This window comes from Pipra filicauda, unplaced genomic scaffold (genome assembly GCF_003945595.2).
Source record: "Pipra filicauda isolate LSUMZ 115617 unplaced genomic scaffold, ASM394559v2 scaffold618_size212816_pilon, whole genome shotgun sequence".
Classification (NCBI taxonomy): Eukaryota; Metazoa; Chordata; class Aves; order Passeriformes; family Pipridae; genus Pipra; species Pipra filicauda.
In genome coordinates this window covers 117,462-132,686 of record NW_024104774.1, presented here as the reverse complement: position 1 = coordinate 132,686, position 15,225 = coordinate 117,462, and the positions used below count along the sequence as shown (strand labels likewise).

Genomic DNA, 15,225 nt, shown 5'->3' with positions numbered 1-15,225 from the left:
GCACTTCATCACACGATAGGGCAGAAATATTAGCTGAATTTGGCCCTTGTAGCCAAGAACTGGGGTTTATTCTGTAACTCCACCAACAACTGCATTAGATGTGTTTGTTTCTGTTAAAATGCTCAGTGAAATAATGCATTTTGACATCTGAATTGTTATTATTAAACTCTAAAAGTTAAAAGTTGATAGGAGCAGTTCACATCCACAGTCTGCTTGATTACGAAAATCCAAAGTAATTCTGCCTTCTCATGTTTAAAGATCAGGAAAAGACTACTTAGCACCAAAGCCTTGTATTAACTTCCTTTAAAAGCCTGAGAGATTCATTAGGGCATACTCTGCATAGGTTAACAGTCCATCCAGGCTGAGTGCCTGACTTCAGAGAGCACTGAGCAACTTCTGTTCCTCCCAAGGACGAGCTAATTAAGAACTGAGGAGGAGCTAATTAAGAACTGAGGAGGAGCTAATTAAGAACTGAGGAGGAGCTAATTAAGAACTGAGGACTGTTCTCCCCTGACCAGTCACAGAGCAAGACCAGCAGCCACTTCCAGAGCCATCTGCCAGCAGCCACCACTGTTCCACTCCCCCCAGTACCAGCCTCCTCTCTCCTCCCTCTTGCTCTGCGTGTCTTGACACCTTCTTAAACCTTTGCCTCGTTACCTGTCATTTCAACATTCATATGAAAACTTGTTTCACTTCTCACACCACTTCCACTCAAGAGTTAACTCCAGTGCACTGAGGGTAGTTCATCAGAAAATACTAGATAATAATATTTTTTGCATTATTCATGCAAATTATACCCCCAAGTTCTTGATGTCTCTTGAATGCTGCACTTCTCCCCCCTCCCTGCTTCACTCAAAAGCCTGCCAATAATGTCCTGAAGTCTCATTTTCAAAACTGCTTTAAAAAAAATGTATTTGCTATAGCTTCAAATTCACATCAAGTTTCTGAAAGTATCTTGCTGCCTTAGTTTGCAAGGTGTTTCTAATGCTACAAATCACTCTCTTCCTCACTACACAACCTGAAACACATGAAAAGGTTCTTCATTTTACCTCCGGATACTCTGCCTTATTCATTTCACATGAGAAAGGAAAACGTTCAGGTCTGATTAAAGGAAATTGCACAGACAGAGACGGTGAGTAAGCTATGAGCAACTGTCCAAAGATTTCTTCCAACAAAAGAAAACTCAAAGAAGATAGTTTCCATCTGGTTTTATTAGCTGTACTATTGTGTATATGTACTTAGAAACCTCAGAAATCTGCACTATCGAGTTGATGAGGGTAAGAAGGTGGCCAGTCAAAATGAAGCAGCTTGAACCTATGGCAGCACCCACACTGTGCCTATATAATATCTATGCATAAATATGACAAGATATTAATGCCAAGACAGTCATTGTATTACCAACATGGATAAGTAGTGCACTCTTTTATTCAAATACTTGAAGTTCAGCACATTTTGCTTTCCTGTGGAATTCAAAACAGTATTTTTTGCTATTACACTAATAACTACATAACTAAGGTACATCATAACTACAGTAAATAACCAGGCATCCACATACACATGTAAAATATAAAACACACTCAATCCCACACAGAGGGAGTTTTTCATTCACAGCTTCAAGAATTGTGAGCAGATTTATATAAGTGAGAAAAAACACTGTGGTTAAATGAACAATGTGTAGAAGGAAGCACACTGCTATGGCTTAGCTTTGTTTCAGTGAGAAACCATGCATTTTAATAAAATCCTAAGGAAGAACTACTAACACATTTTCCTCTGGGCACACTAATATTAGACAGTTAAGCACAAGCACCACATTTGGAAAAATAACAATCGTTGTCAGTCAAGAGCAACATAAATCTGAAGATTCCTACAAAATTCTTCCTAAAACAAACATTTTGGCAGTATACATACTTCTCCCCAACAGCCTTTATCAAAGCATCTGACAACCACATGAAGGATAAAGTATTCCACATCTAAAGAGACCTTTGGGAAGTACCACTTATAAATATAAGGAAAACATGAAAAGTACAGCAAATTACTTTAACGGACTACAAATCAATACCCTTCAATATAAAGCATCAAAATTCAGTCTTCTCTGTAGTACAGAGAGATAAAACAGCTCATTGTTTTTAATAGCCTACAGTATGCAGATCTTCATGAACAATTGGTTAATAATATTTTGCACACTATTCTTGGAAAAAAAAAACAAACCAAACAGCAACAAACCAATACCATGCTGATTTGTAGAAGTTATTTCTAAGTCATTACTCTTGACCATGTTTCTCTTTGTAGTTTAGTTGCTGCAGGACTTCTTTTTTCAGTCCTTCCGTGTCTCTGTCTAACCACAAACTTCATTGAATCACTTTGTGGATTGTGCATTTCTTTCTTAAAAGGTCTTTGCATTTCTCAACCAAATATTTACACTTTCGACAATATCTCAAGAGGTTGCAAGTAAGTTTTTCAATAACAGGATGCAGCATTTATCCACAGACAGAAAATCTTTAAGACCACCTCACAACATCTTCTGGATTAACCCCCTGCTATTAAGCAGAACAAAATTTCATTATATATATTTTAACGTTGTCAGTTAAAGAACTGTTAAAATTGTTAAATTATTAAGAAATTTGTGTGCATGGATGACAGTACCATACACCAAAGAACCTATTTCTCATCAATCCCATGCATGGCTGATGGATAGTAGACACTTTAAATGACAAACATTTTTCAAAATTTGATTAATAAGTAGAAAGTGCAAGGGAAGTCTAATTAGTTGATCTCGTGAATGAGCAATGAGTATAATTTCTCCTCTAGTCAGCTGCTGTCATAGAACTAAAATTCTTACCTTCTGAAAAAAGTCTTCCCCACTTTTCCCTTTGCCCTCTGCAGCAGCTGTAAAACAAAAGCAGGATCTGGTCACTAAATACATAGGAGAAAGTTTACAGGCTTATATATAGAAATTCTCAATGAGTACATGCTATTCTGGGTAATTTTTTTCCCATGCAATAAACATTTGTCAACAACTGACTAAGAACCAGGTCAACCTTTTATAAGTCACTTGCTGAGTCCAAACAGATGTTTGCATTTGCATACTAGAAGTCTAACACACCGATAGATATTTTAGTTGGAAAGTACACATGGTGTAAGTATAACAATTCAGTCACACCACATACTTTGCCATGCAATTCTAACAGTGGGATCAAAAGACAGCTGGGAGGGCACACGACTTACTATATCAAGATCAAAAACTAGAATCAAAACAAGACAAAAAATCATATTAAAAAAAAAAAACCCTTTTCCTCTATTGTGCTATTTTTTATATTGAATTATAGAGCTACTACCATTTGGTTTATTGAGACTGAGAAAGTGCCAAAAAATCTAAACACTTCTTAGTGCTGCTCAGTATTGTGCTCACCCCTCAACAGCAGGACAAAACATTGTTGTACAACATGGCTTGGAAGCTCACAGGAAGCTATTGCAATATTTAGTGATTTCAAGAGCAAGACCTGAGTTAGGGCTTGGATTATCTCCCACATGTATTTAAACCCGTAATTGCAAATTTAGTTAATGTACATGATTGTACTTAAGACAATACAACAGTTTGCACACAGCTTATGTTGTAGCTTATCTGTGCTGCAACCTGAGACCTAGCAACCAATTCCAAATACAGCAGCTCAAACTGATTGTGCAGAGGATAATTTCCTTTTCCCTGGAGAAAAGGATGTCTCCAAACAGAGTACTGAACTACTGAAGAAGCTTATCATCCTCATGATTTTGCTGTATTTCTCATGTACAAACCAAACCTCTAGCTCACCCCACCACTGGCTTCAAAACTAAGTTTACATCCCTTAGTTCTCCCCACTCTTCAATTATACAAGCAACTCCAAACTCTTAAGCTAATGTTAACTCAGCTAACACAATTTAATAACAAATGCAAGCAAGTAGACACAGGCTAGAGGCATGAGATGACTTTTCCTTCCCCAGAGGAAAAGCAGTGCCACTACATTTGAAACAGGCTTCTCAAAATATCAATAACAACACTTAAATACCATGGAGGAAGTGCACACTAGGAAGTTTGATCTAGTACAGTTCAGAAGTTCACGTTATTTAACTCAAGTGGAGCCAGAGCAGAGGCAGCAAATGAAGCCTGTCCACAGTCACCTTGCTGCAGAGCAATTCCAGACTCCTCAATTCCACAAGTCTGACAAAATAATGCCCTCTTCTCCTTCAAAACCCTGAAGTGCCTGTCTGAGAAAAGCAGTGCATGTTTCAGCAGAACAAGGTTTCCTGGAAGCGGAGAAAACAATCAGGGAAGATTTCAGTTTTTCAGATTTACAAGCTACCAATACAAGCAGAAAAAAAACCAACTTTCTTGAAGCAGCCACTTTATGGATACATGTTGCTTTATAAGTTTTCCATTAACTCAGGAATAGCCATGAAAAGCTTTTGGGAACCACACCACTTCCAAGTGAAACGGGACCAAGATGCTTTTAATCAGAGGGTACAGGAGATAAACTGGAGATGAGAACGTGACAGATGTGAGGCTGAAGTTGCAGTTTTGGGAATAGACAGATTTTTGTTCCAGCTGCAAATGCATGATTTCTAAACTGAATACAAACAAGAGATGGCTTAGATAATAGCAGTGATGCTCTGCAGGGCATTTAAGTAGAATGCTGACAAAGTGAATTCCAAGCTTTTTATTGTAGGTTTATTTTTAATCTGAATCATCCTGGTGACCTGATTTACAGCTCAGCCCCAACAACAACTGATGGTACAACTAATAGAAGCCAACAAGCACAGACAAAGCAAGAAGAGGGAATGCAAACATCCTAAACTGGTTTCATGGAAAAAAAACCCCACAACAGTACAGACAGTAGTGAAGCTGGAGCAAATGGCACTTTAGAAACATCTTTAGTTAATAACCAGTGGGTTTAGTTGTTACATCATGCTAGAAAGATACCCATCAAATAAGATACTTTTTGATAATCCATTTGTAAGGTCTCATGATACCTGTGAAAAGGCAGGGAAGACTGTCTGGAGGTTTTGGAAAGAGTGAAGTTGAAGGTCTGTGCCTCAAAGCAGTTCTTCACATAAGAGACATATATGCTGCAATATGTTGCCATTTTTTCGCTTCATGTCCAAGATGCAGCCTGATTTAATGCGTGAAGAGGTATCACTGTGATCATTTTTCATTTGGCTGTTTTTCTATATTAAGGTGATCCAGTCATTGCCATCTCCATTGTGCACTGAACAAATAAAGTGCTCAGAACTATGTCTTAAATTGAGTTACACTTAGAGCCATATATTTCACTATAAAAGGAAAAAATGTCTAAAATTTGAAGATGAAATACGTGAAGCAATATGTTTCCTTTTAGGTTAGCTATTTTCCAGCTATTGCTTCCTTTTGCCCCCCTTCCTCTTCCTGTAATTCTTTGCACCAACTATATCTATTTACTCTTCCATTTTGCTTCCTAAAATTTCCTATTTTTCTGAGGAGAAATTACAGTTAAGAAAATTTAAATTTCATCAATAGTTTATGAATTGTGATGCTACCCAAAATACATACATTTTCATCTATGTTTATTCCCAAACTAAGTACCTATATTTAAGAAAGCTTCCAAGAGGTGTGTGAAAAAGCCTTTCTTCCTCTCCAAAATGGGCAAAGGCAGTTCTAGCACTTCTGAAAACAGTAAGAGTAGCCAAAAACAAGGGGAAGGTTATCCATTTCTTTTATAATTGAGAGGCTAAATAGATTTTGTTCAACAGGACAAAGCCAGCATCTTTTGCAGGGAAATGAGCAAGAGGATCATTCCAGGGTTATGAAATTTATGCAGAAGTCATTAAGAGCACAAACCATTTACAGTGCTCACTGCAAGCAGCTGCAATTTAGTAAGCCATTGAGGTTTACCTCAAATCAGATAAACTGAGATAAAAGGAAACTTTAATTTGTGTTTAGGAAAAAAAGTCTGCTAGGTCATCACATCCAAAGATCAACTTCTTTCTAAACAAATATTGAGAGCATTAACCCTGACTCTGAAAATAAACTTTATCTTTGAAATACTATATTGAGAAGCTCCTGAAATTTACATCTGATGGATGCACTCTGGCAGATTATTTTAGCAATCTTACTAATAGTAATTAAATTTTATTATGAAATCAAGCTTTCTTCAAAAACATTAAGTTTCCTAGTTCTGAAACACCCAAGAGAACAAGCCTTTTGTAGGAGGCTGAGGGCACCAGCAGTGCTGTACCTGTGCTGCCACGGAAGGCATAACAACGGAAGCCCATCTCAAATTTGAAATAAGCTTTCGGATTTTAATAGACAAGTTTCACATTTTCTGACTTTTTAAATTAAATTAATGATTCTCAAAATTAATGATGCCAAAATACCAGACCAGTAACAAACAACACTAAGAAGTGACACTAATGCCCAGTACTTAAGTTATACCATCACTAACCCTAACCCAGGAAATATTATGCCAACAAATACAGTTATCTAATGGTTTGCCAAATTCCACTTCAAATAACTATTAAAAACTGCTTTTCAAGCTTTCTTCCTAGAGATGCAGGTCACTCGAGCCCCACTATCCTCAGCCACTGTGAGAATGCTTAAAGAGGCAGGTCCAAGCAGTTACTCGCAGAAGACAAGACAAACTTTAGTTTTATAAGAACACTCATCAATGAAAAGGCAAAGCCCTTGCTGCTCTCCTTCATGTGATGGCAGAGCTTCCTGTGCAGCCACCAGGTCTAGCTTCATATTTGGCAGAAAAAATAGCATTTACTGGAAGAGCCCCCCATCTTACTGAGCTGGGAAGGGCAGAGGGGTGGAGGTCTTTGGGGTCCCTCAACTGGCAGCTCTGGCAGCTGAAGGTGCTCAGGCAACCACAAATTCGGAAGCAACAGATGAAGTCATGTTTTTTGTTAAGTCTTCTCCAGAACCACAGGCTCATCTGCCTGCAGGACCAGGGACCATAAACAAGAGGCAAAAAAATCAGAGAAGAGCAGTTAACTTTCTAACAGCTCATTCTACAGCAAAAGCACTACCAAGTCAATGGAAGTACTCCCTGAACTCAAACAAATGTGCACAAGGACAACTGCTCAGAGACTCTAATGAGAAACAGGAAGGTATCAGTGCTTTGACAAGGTTCCCACAGGAGCCCTGGAAAGCCATGCCTGGTTACCTGCCTTAGGAGACCACTCCACCCTTCTGCCAGTGGTCCCTGTCCCCAAACCAGATTTGAAAGAAACCACAGACCAAACATTAATTAACGCGAGTGTACTTGACTTCTGACTGGCAAATTGATTCATTTCTGCCAACCTCTGCAATTCAGGAAATATTGCTTTCTTAGAGACAGTATTTATTTCATGGTATTGAATAATTACTTAACCAACCTTCACAAAAACTGAGATTACTTTTACACAAAATTGTAACATTGCTTTCAGAAATCCAGATGAAACCTATGTAAATGTGCATAATAAGCATTTTATATTTTAAGCTATACTCTGTTTATTATAATTTCTTCCATACCATGAAATATTTTATATGAGGTTTTTGCTTTTCAAGACATATTGGATTGCTGAGGTTCCATCCAATACAAATATGAAACAGTTGAAACAGGTGTTGACTGTTATGGTACCCATGAAGTACACCATTTGTCTACTTAATCACCAAGTCATAAAAAAGCCCAATTGTAATTTCTTCTAAGTTCACATGGAAAATGAATTTGAACTTTCAGTTCAAATGTTATTTTATAATTTAAAAAACTATTACAATACAGATCATATTTTACATGAACTGAACCCAAAATTCATTTAGGGACTTGACTTAATCAGTGTATTATCATTACTTTGTTGATCTCACACATCAGCTTTGTGTCTTATTTTCCAAACTCCTGTTATGCAAAGCTCAATATAATATTTGTTGGTTATGTTGATTTAGTGTCAAAACTTCCTCCTCTGTGTGCATTGAAAGACCACATTTTTAAAAGAGAACAAAAAAAAGGATGCTCTGCTTTTCAGGTCTCAGCTACAATGAAACAAAATTGTTCCTTGCATCAAAATACCCTTTAACAGGACAGATAAAGAGATATTATTTTAATTTTAGCAAGAAACTCTAGAATAATATACCTGAAGGTAAGTACTCAATTTACTTTTCCTGTCCACTGAATGAGAAAGAATTCATAACACTTATGTCAACACTGTCCTCATGTTAATTAGGCTTGATCTTTTTCTGAAACTGCCACGAAAACACACCAGCTATGCAACCAGGTTGATTTTTATTTAGTATTAATTTGTAAATTAAATGGACAGTTATTCTTATCAAAAACCTGAGCTCTCTCTTCAAAGTTACCAAGCTGTTATTAGACACAAAGAAACACAACCAAAAACTTCTTTCATTGAAGCAGAAACCACCTGACAAAAAGATTATGTTTTCCTGTGCACGAAGGCAGACACTATCCCACACATACTCTGAAAGCTTGCTTATATCAAGCCAAGATAAAGAATTCCACCCCCACGACCACAGAGTTAAACCAAATTGCTGAAAATATGCCTTTAGGAATAAAAAGATAGAGCATACATTGTTAAAGAGAAAAAAAAAAATCTGACCTTAAATTGAATTTGCTGAAATCCAAACAAAATGATTTTCCATTTTTCTTGTAACTGCAAAGCCAGTCTCACTTCCAGTTTTCAGCTTAGGAACTAAGAAGTCAGACAGCTCAGCTAAAATGAACAGGTCTGGCAAGAGAAGTAACAGGGCCCAAACAAACAAGAAGTCTGCATGAAAAATAGAATTCAAGGCTAATAATTGGCTTTTCAATAAGATTACCTATTCTTTTGACTTTACTACTGATTATAGTAAACTTCATTAAGTAACCATAACACATAGTAATCTCAGTATTTCAGGGTCTTGTGTAGCTTCATAGATATGTCCAAGTTTTTCAGAGACAATGAAAGAAACACAGACATTAAGACTTTCTTAAACTCATACAAAGAGCAACCTTTATGTTTTGAGGATGTTCACCACAGACAGGTCAGAGTCAACTGGAGGGGTCAGGAAAGGGGGCTGAGCAAAGGGAGACCAACTCCAAGATTCTTGAGGAGTTATCAGAACATTCAACAACCAAGAGAAGTGGCAAAACATACCTGTTCACACAGCATGATGACAAACACTAATGAGAAGGCCAGGAGCTACATGGGGTCTGGAATATTACCGAAACTATCCAATGTCTACATACTCTGTGACAAAAAGACTCCTGGGCTGAAGGTGAAAATAAGCATCACCTCTTATTAGAAGTCAGGGAAAAAATTTACAAACAATGCAAACAAAAACATACCCATGAAATGAACTTACAACGTTTATAAGGGAGCATTTTTGCTCTTCGTAGAGCAGCCAAAGAAGAATTGGAAGAATTTCAGCATGCTTGGTAAACAACAATAGACTGTTTAATATCTGGACATTTTTGGGTGGGTTCCACTCTATCTCCTGTTAGGAAGAACTCAATATCCAACTGCTGAGTTATCCATAGAGAGGCCAGATGTGCTGTAACTTCTGGCAGACAAAACGGTGCTGGGAAAAAAGCAGACTGAGCACAGGATACTTTTACCCTGCTTTTGAAAGTCCAGTGTCTCCGGCCTCTTTTTGGGCTACTTTCTAAGCTGGATGAGGTTTTCTTGGTCAAGGCCTAGGTCATTTGAATGTGCTTGTAAGCACAGACAGGTAAGACATCCCTTTTCTTCATCCTGCCCTGAAGGCCAGATTTACTCTACAATACAGAATCACGAGCACCACATTATCAGGCACATTCACTTATTAGAGTATTTACTTTTCAATAGCCTCTTATTCCCCTGCATACTGTATTAAAACTAAATTGTTGATATTAAAAATTAAGATTGTTGGCAAATGATTCAAACCAATTACACAACTAAAACTCATGAAGTTTCACCCATCCATCTTTTGTGATGAATAAAGAGAACAGCAACACAGAGAAAAAGGGAAAACTTAAAATAAACTGGGCTCTCTTTCACTACCTCTGCCTAAGTTGTCAAAAAAGAATGTAAGAAAAAAAAACCAAAAAGACGTTGATTTTGAACAAATATTCCTAGAGATTTGCTTGTAGTATTAGCATGAACTGACAGATTTGGTGACTAATGGCATAAGGGGAAAAAAAAAAAGAAAAAAGGAAAAAAGAAAAAAACATTGTGTTATCCAGAAGGCTACTTGCCTTGTCCACTCCATCACCAATATTTTTAGAGTTGCATAACTATAAAAGTCTATCTAGAACCAATAACCTAACACATAACAACTGTAAATTTTAGATAACTAACACATTTTTCTACTTTTGCAAAACAAATCTATCTCTAGGGAAAAAGCTGTCTGCCAAGGCTCTGCATAGAGAACGTCTGTTTGTTTATTCATTTTTAGAGACAAGTCACAGCTTGAACGCGGGCTGTGAAGCTGGGGTTGCTTTGGGAGCCCCATTTTCCTTGTTAGAAATCCCTCCTTTCAAAGGCACACATGGGTTTAGCTAATCCACACAACCACAGAACAATTATGTGACATGGAGCACAGGCGAGTGCACAGCACAAGATTTAGGATTTTAGCAAACATAATAAAGCGACTGCTTTGCTTCCTGCCAGCTACTCTTGAAAACAAACCCAGGAATACTGAGTAGCTGTCAGCACTGTATTACCTGATTAAAACTGCTCTGTCAGCTGCCTCAGACTGACACTTGTTCACTACTAAAGCCACAAACACTCCATCTCTATAACTGGGTAAAATATTCCTGGAAGTCTCCCACGTCATCCTTCAGATGCACTGGAGGCCCTTTGATGTTTCCCATAGTAGATATGTCAGCCCATGTTCCTACACGAAGTTTTCAACCTCCTGTTCCTCCATCCAAGCTTTTCTCAACTTCTTCAGTTTGAAGCTGGCATTTCTAGAGCCCATTCTCACCTTTCACTGTCAAAACCTTGGTTGAAACCAGAACCTCTTCTCCTTTAGAGTACTTGGTTGCTCAATCATGAACAAGTGAGAAAAGAGCCTCTTTGGAAGTCACTATTTATCAGCCATACAACCCCTCAAGTTGAAAAATATCTCCAAGATCATATCCTACATCTTTCTTTAAAAAGTTCTTCTGAATTCTTGATTTCCATGACCAACAGAGATTAAATCAATGGCCCTGCTTCTGGGATCAGCAGAAGGCTTGTTGGAAATTCCTTAACTAATAAAAATTCAATAGAAGTCTAACATGAAAAACAAAACCGAGCAAAGCACAACTTGACTTAGTATTTCCTTGAAAACATAATGTGTCTCAAACTAACACAAATTTTCCATTTCAGGTTTATAACCACTTTACTGGTACCGTAAAAGGAGAATATCAAGGCCAAAAGTGTACTCGGATGCCACATGGTGGGAAAGGAGATGAGAATTCAAAGAAAGAAAAAAATTGAAGACAGGGCATCCCAATTAGAGGGCCGCTGTTCATAAAAAGTACTGGATATTTTTCTGAAACCTGAACAACAGTTGGTGCATTACAGTAAGAATTCATCAACTCAAAATCATAACTTTAATTATTTCTTGTTTTAGCACCAAGATTTAAATAAATTTTAAAGTTCTAGATGTACCATATAAAGCTAGAGAACCTAGCTGATGTGGGCTAAGGTTTCCTTTTAAAAACAGACCTAAATTTGATAACTTTTCACCAAACAATTCCCATATTATTATCACCGGATTTTTGATTACAAGCAACATTTTTCTTCCATTTTAATCAATGGATGAACACATCTTTCTCATAACTAAATATTGTAGCCGCTGAGTTGAACACCCTATTACTAGTTTCTCTTAAGGCAGAAAGAATTTGCATCTCTGTTACCTATAATCACCTTTTTTAAAAAAAGTGAAACAAACACTGACAATTACAATGAGACAGTTTTGTTAAGATCCATGGTTTTTAGCATGAGTCCCATTAAGTACACTCATGCACTGTAGCTCACCTCAATACCTTCCCCAGTTTTGGGAAAAACATCATTGCAAATATATTGGATACAGTATCAAAAAGGGGAGAGATTGAGTCTATGCTTTTTATGTTCATAAAGCATTTTTGCTACCTAAATATATAAGAATAAAGCATCCATGACTTCAACCTTCCTATACTCCATGGCCAAGCTGCTCTCCAGAAAGATGCAAACTGGAATCAGACTGACATCCAAAAAGTGTCACCTCTACTGAGAAGTGTAAAGGAAAGATGATGTGGTTTAGCTTGTATTACTTTATTCACAGACTTAGTTAATTGTGTCCCTTCCTTCAAACATGACTTTCTGCATTTCAATTTCCCAGGAAACTTAGAAGCCTGTGGCCAAAATGATAGGCTGGCCAGAAGCAATTTTCATGTTGTATTAATTTGTTCCAAATCCTTTGCAGTGAGGAACTGACAGCAGCAGCCTGCAGCCAGCCATGAAGTCAGCAAGAGCACTCTCCCTCATTAAACAGAGCTTAGATGTCATCAAATCCCCTGACCCATGATCCAAGGAGTGGTAGTTTTGGAGGAGACAGCTGGAAAAGGGCAGCTCTGGTAGCTGGAGGAAAACTTCACCAATATCCCATACAACCCACTGCTGTTATAAAATATTTCTCATCACAGCAATAGAATTTATGAATATTCATGCCAGCAACCAAGTTTTCCACTACTGTAGTCTTCCTCTCTGACCCAAGGGAAGAGATCAAAACACTGTGGGAGGGTGCAGCCATCCCAGCCCCACTTTCACCTTGCCTATCTCAGTTGACTCCCCCATCATTATTAGTGCATGAGCTGCCATGCACATCACCTGCTCTAAATCTGGGGGCTGTTGTTCCCTAGGAAGGTGTTTAGTGAGACAAGGATCCAGCTCTGAGGCTCCAGCATTTTGCCCCTTCCCTTCAGTCCAGCACTGTCAACACCCCAAAGGGGACAGGACAGCTGACTGAGCTCTCCCTGTGCTGTCACACACCTGGAAATCAGTCAGAGCATTCACGTGAGGGTAGGAGAAGTAAGAGATGTAAAGCTTGGGTTGACATTTTTCTAACAAGCTCTGCAGCAGGACTGCCTTCTTGAGTCAGTGGATGCTGTGAAGGCTCAAAATAAAGCCCTAGAGTGCCTCAGGAGGCAGAACCTCAATTGCTGCCAGTGCCTGACAGATCCAACTCTGCCCCCAGGCCAGAGCACCCATTTAACAGAACTTGCTGTTTACAGGAGGAAAGAAAATCATAATCTCATAAGTGCCCCAGGGGCTGACAGAGGATACCTGCCAACCACAAAAGCTCTGCTCTCAGCGGGCTGATGGTTGGGGATATTCTTTCCATTTGTTTAGGGTTCAACTTTCAATGCACAACCACTTTTGTTGTCAGGTATGTGTGTACAGATACTGTGTGATCCATTACAGGGGAAGGAAGAATGTAGCAAGGCTGTAAAAAAATTAGAAACAAAAGCCCTACAGATTTGGATAAAAATGTACACAATATTTTTCTGATGGCCCTGCTTATTATGAGTCATTCACAGATGTGGAGTTGCAGGAGAGAAGCCAAGACTAAGTCAAAGACAAAGCTTTATACAGGAAACCAGTTTAAGGCTGTTGCAATGCAGGTTACACACTGAGCCACGAGGCCTTTTCCAAGAGTAATGAGACACTGTGTGTATCTGGCCCCATCATGCTGAACAAGATTCTGAAGTACACTCAACAGGGACAAAAAACATTACTGGGAATTAAGAAGCCTCTTCCTTTTGCAAAAGTCAACCAACCCCACACTCTCCATCTTCCTGGATGCAATTGGAATATTTGGATAACAAAACACAAACAGTTCCCTTCTTCTGTCCAAAACCCACTTTCTTTCCATTTCAGTCTTTTTATCAGAATAAAAAAAAACAACAGCCCCAGAGTTTTTAAAGGACACATGTTGCAGACCCTTTTCTAGGCATCTGTGCTCCTGCTTCTGCACATCTACACAGCTGCAAACACCTCATATGAAAAACGGCCACACTTGCAAATCCATACACCCAGACTGCTTGGCATCATTTTTTCCTTTAACCCATCATACTACAATATGATGAAAACAAGTTCTTCTAGCTATCCAAATATATACATAACAAATAGCAAAGGACAAAAAGTTTAAAAAGCCAAGAAAAAAAAGCATAAGATATTAGCAGATTTAAATAAGTACAGGCAGAAGCACTGGGGCAAGGCACTGAAGCATTCAGCTAATTAAAAACAAAAAAAAAGGAAGAAAAGAATAAAAATCACATTTTAACACACAACTCAATTTACAGAAATACATTGCAAATCTCAATTTCTACCTTTCATAGCTTTAAAGACAGAAAAAATTGTCCCAGTTTAGATTATTCTTAGATATCACCACAGATAATCTTTGAAGGGAAGGAGTTCATCTGTTTCAGTCAAGAACAAACACAGTTCTGTGTAAACAACATCCCTGTGGAAGTCGCAAAGCAGATGTGTAAGAGAGAGTGGGATGGATCTCCCCAAAGGGTGGAAGCAGAGGAAATAAACTTATCCTACATCAAGTTTAGAGCTGTGTATCACCACAGCTAAGTGTGTGCCAATTTGTCGCCCATTTTTCCATACGTTATTAGCTAGGCAAGGAATCCAATTATGTATCAGCACAAAACCACAGCAATATAAGTTACTTTGCCAAACTAAAGTTTACTCACAACACCAAGATCTTTCTGCTTTTAAAAAGCTAAGGAAATGAAGTAATTGTTTAGGTAAGAAGATCAAAGCACAACAGAAGTCTAGACCCTTCTGGTAAAGGTGAACAAGTTTTATTTTCACAGCTGGTTTTATGTCCATATTTTCAACATCTACATGATCTTTTTCTTATGAACAGTCCCCATATTAAAAAACACAACTGCTATATACAGCTGCCAAAGCATTAAATGATTCCATTTATGTGCATGCATATAAATAAAAACATACGCACTCAGAGCAAATAAAGGACGTCAAGTTGTATAATTAGGGTTTCTAGACACAGTTTACAGTAAGATAAAAGCCTGCACTGGTTTACATTGCAGAAGCCTAGCATCCATACCAGCTCAAACCATGCCACATTAGGAGATGTGGGCTGCATCAGCTGTCAAGGATAATCTATTAGATTTTACTTTAGAGTTGTGGACTGTTCAGCAGAAAAGAAGACAGCTAGCTTAAGACAAGCAAAAGCATTCTGGTTTCAGAGTGTTAAACAAC

At 38.1% G+C, this 15,225-nt stretch overlaps 1 protein-coding gene across 1 annotated transcript in view; it reads right to left on the bottom strand.

Annotated features, from left to right (window-relative positions):
• Positions 1-15,225, bottom strand: part of BICC1 (BicC family RNA binding protein 1) — a 102,536-nt gene that overhangs the window by 65,983 nt on the left and 21,328 nt on the right. Inside the window, exon 2 of the mRNA XM_027745978.1 lies at positions 2,840-2,886. Coding sequence (XP_027601779.1) covers positions 2,840-2,886 — 47 coding nt within the window. The remainder of the gene's footprint in view (positions 1-2,839; positions 2,887-15,225) is intronic.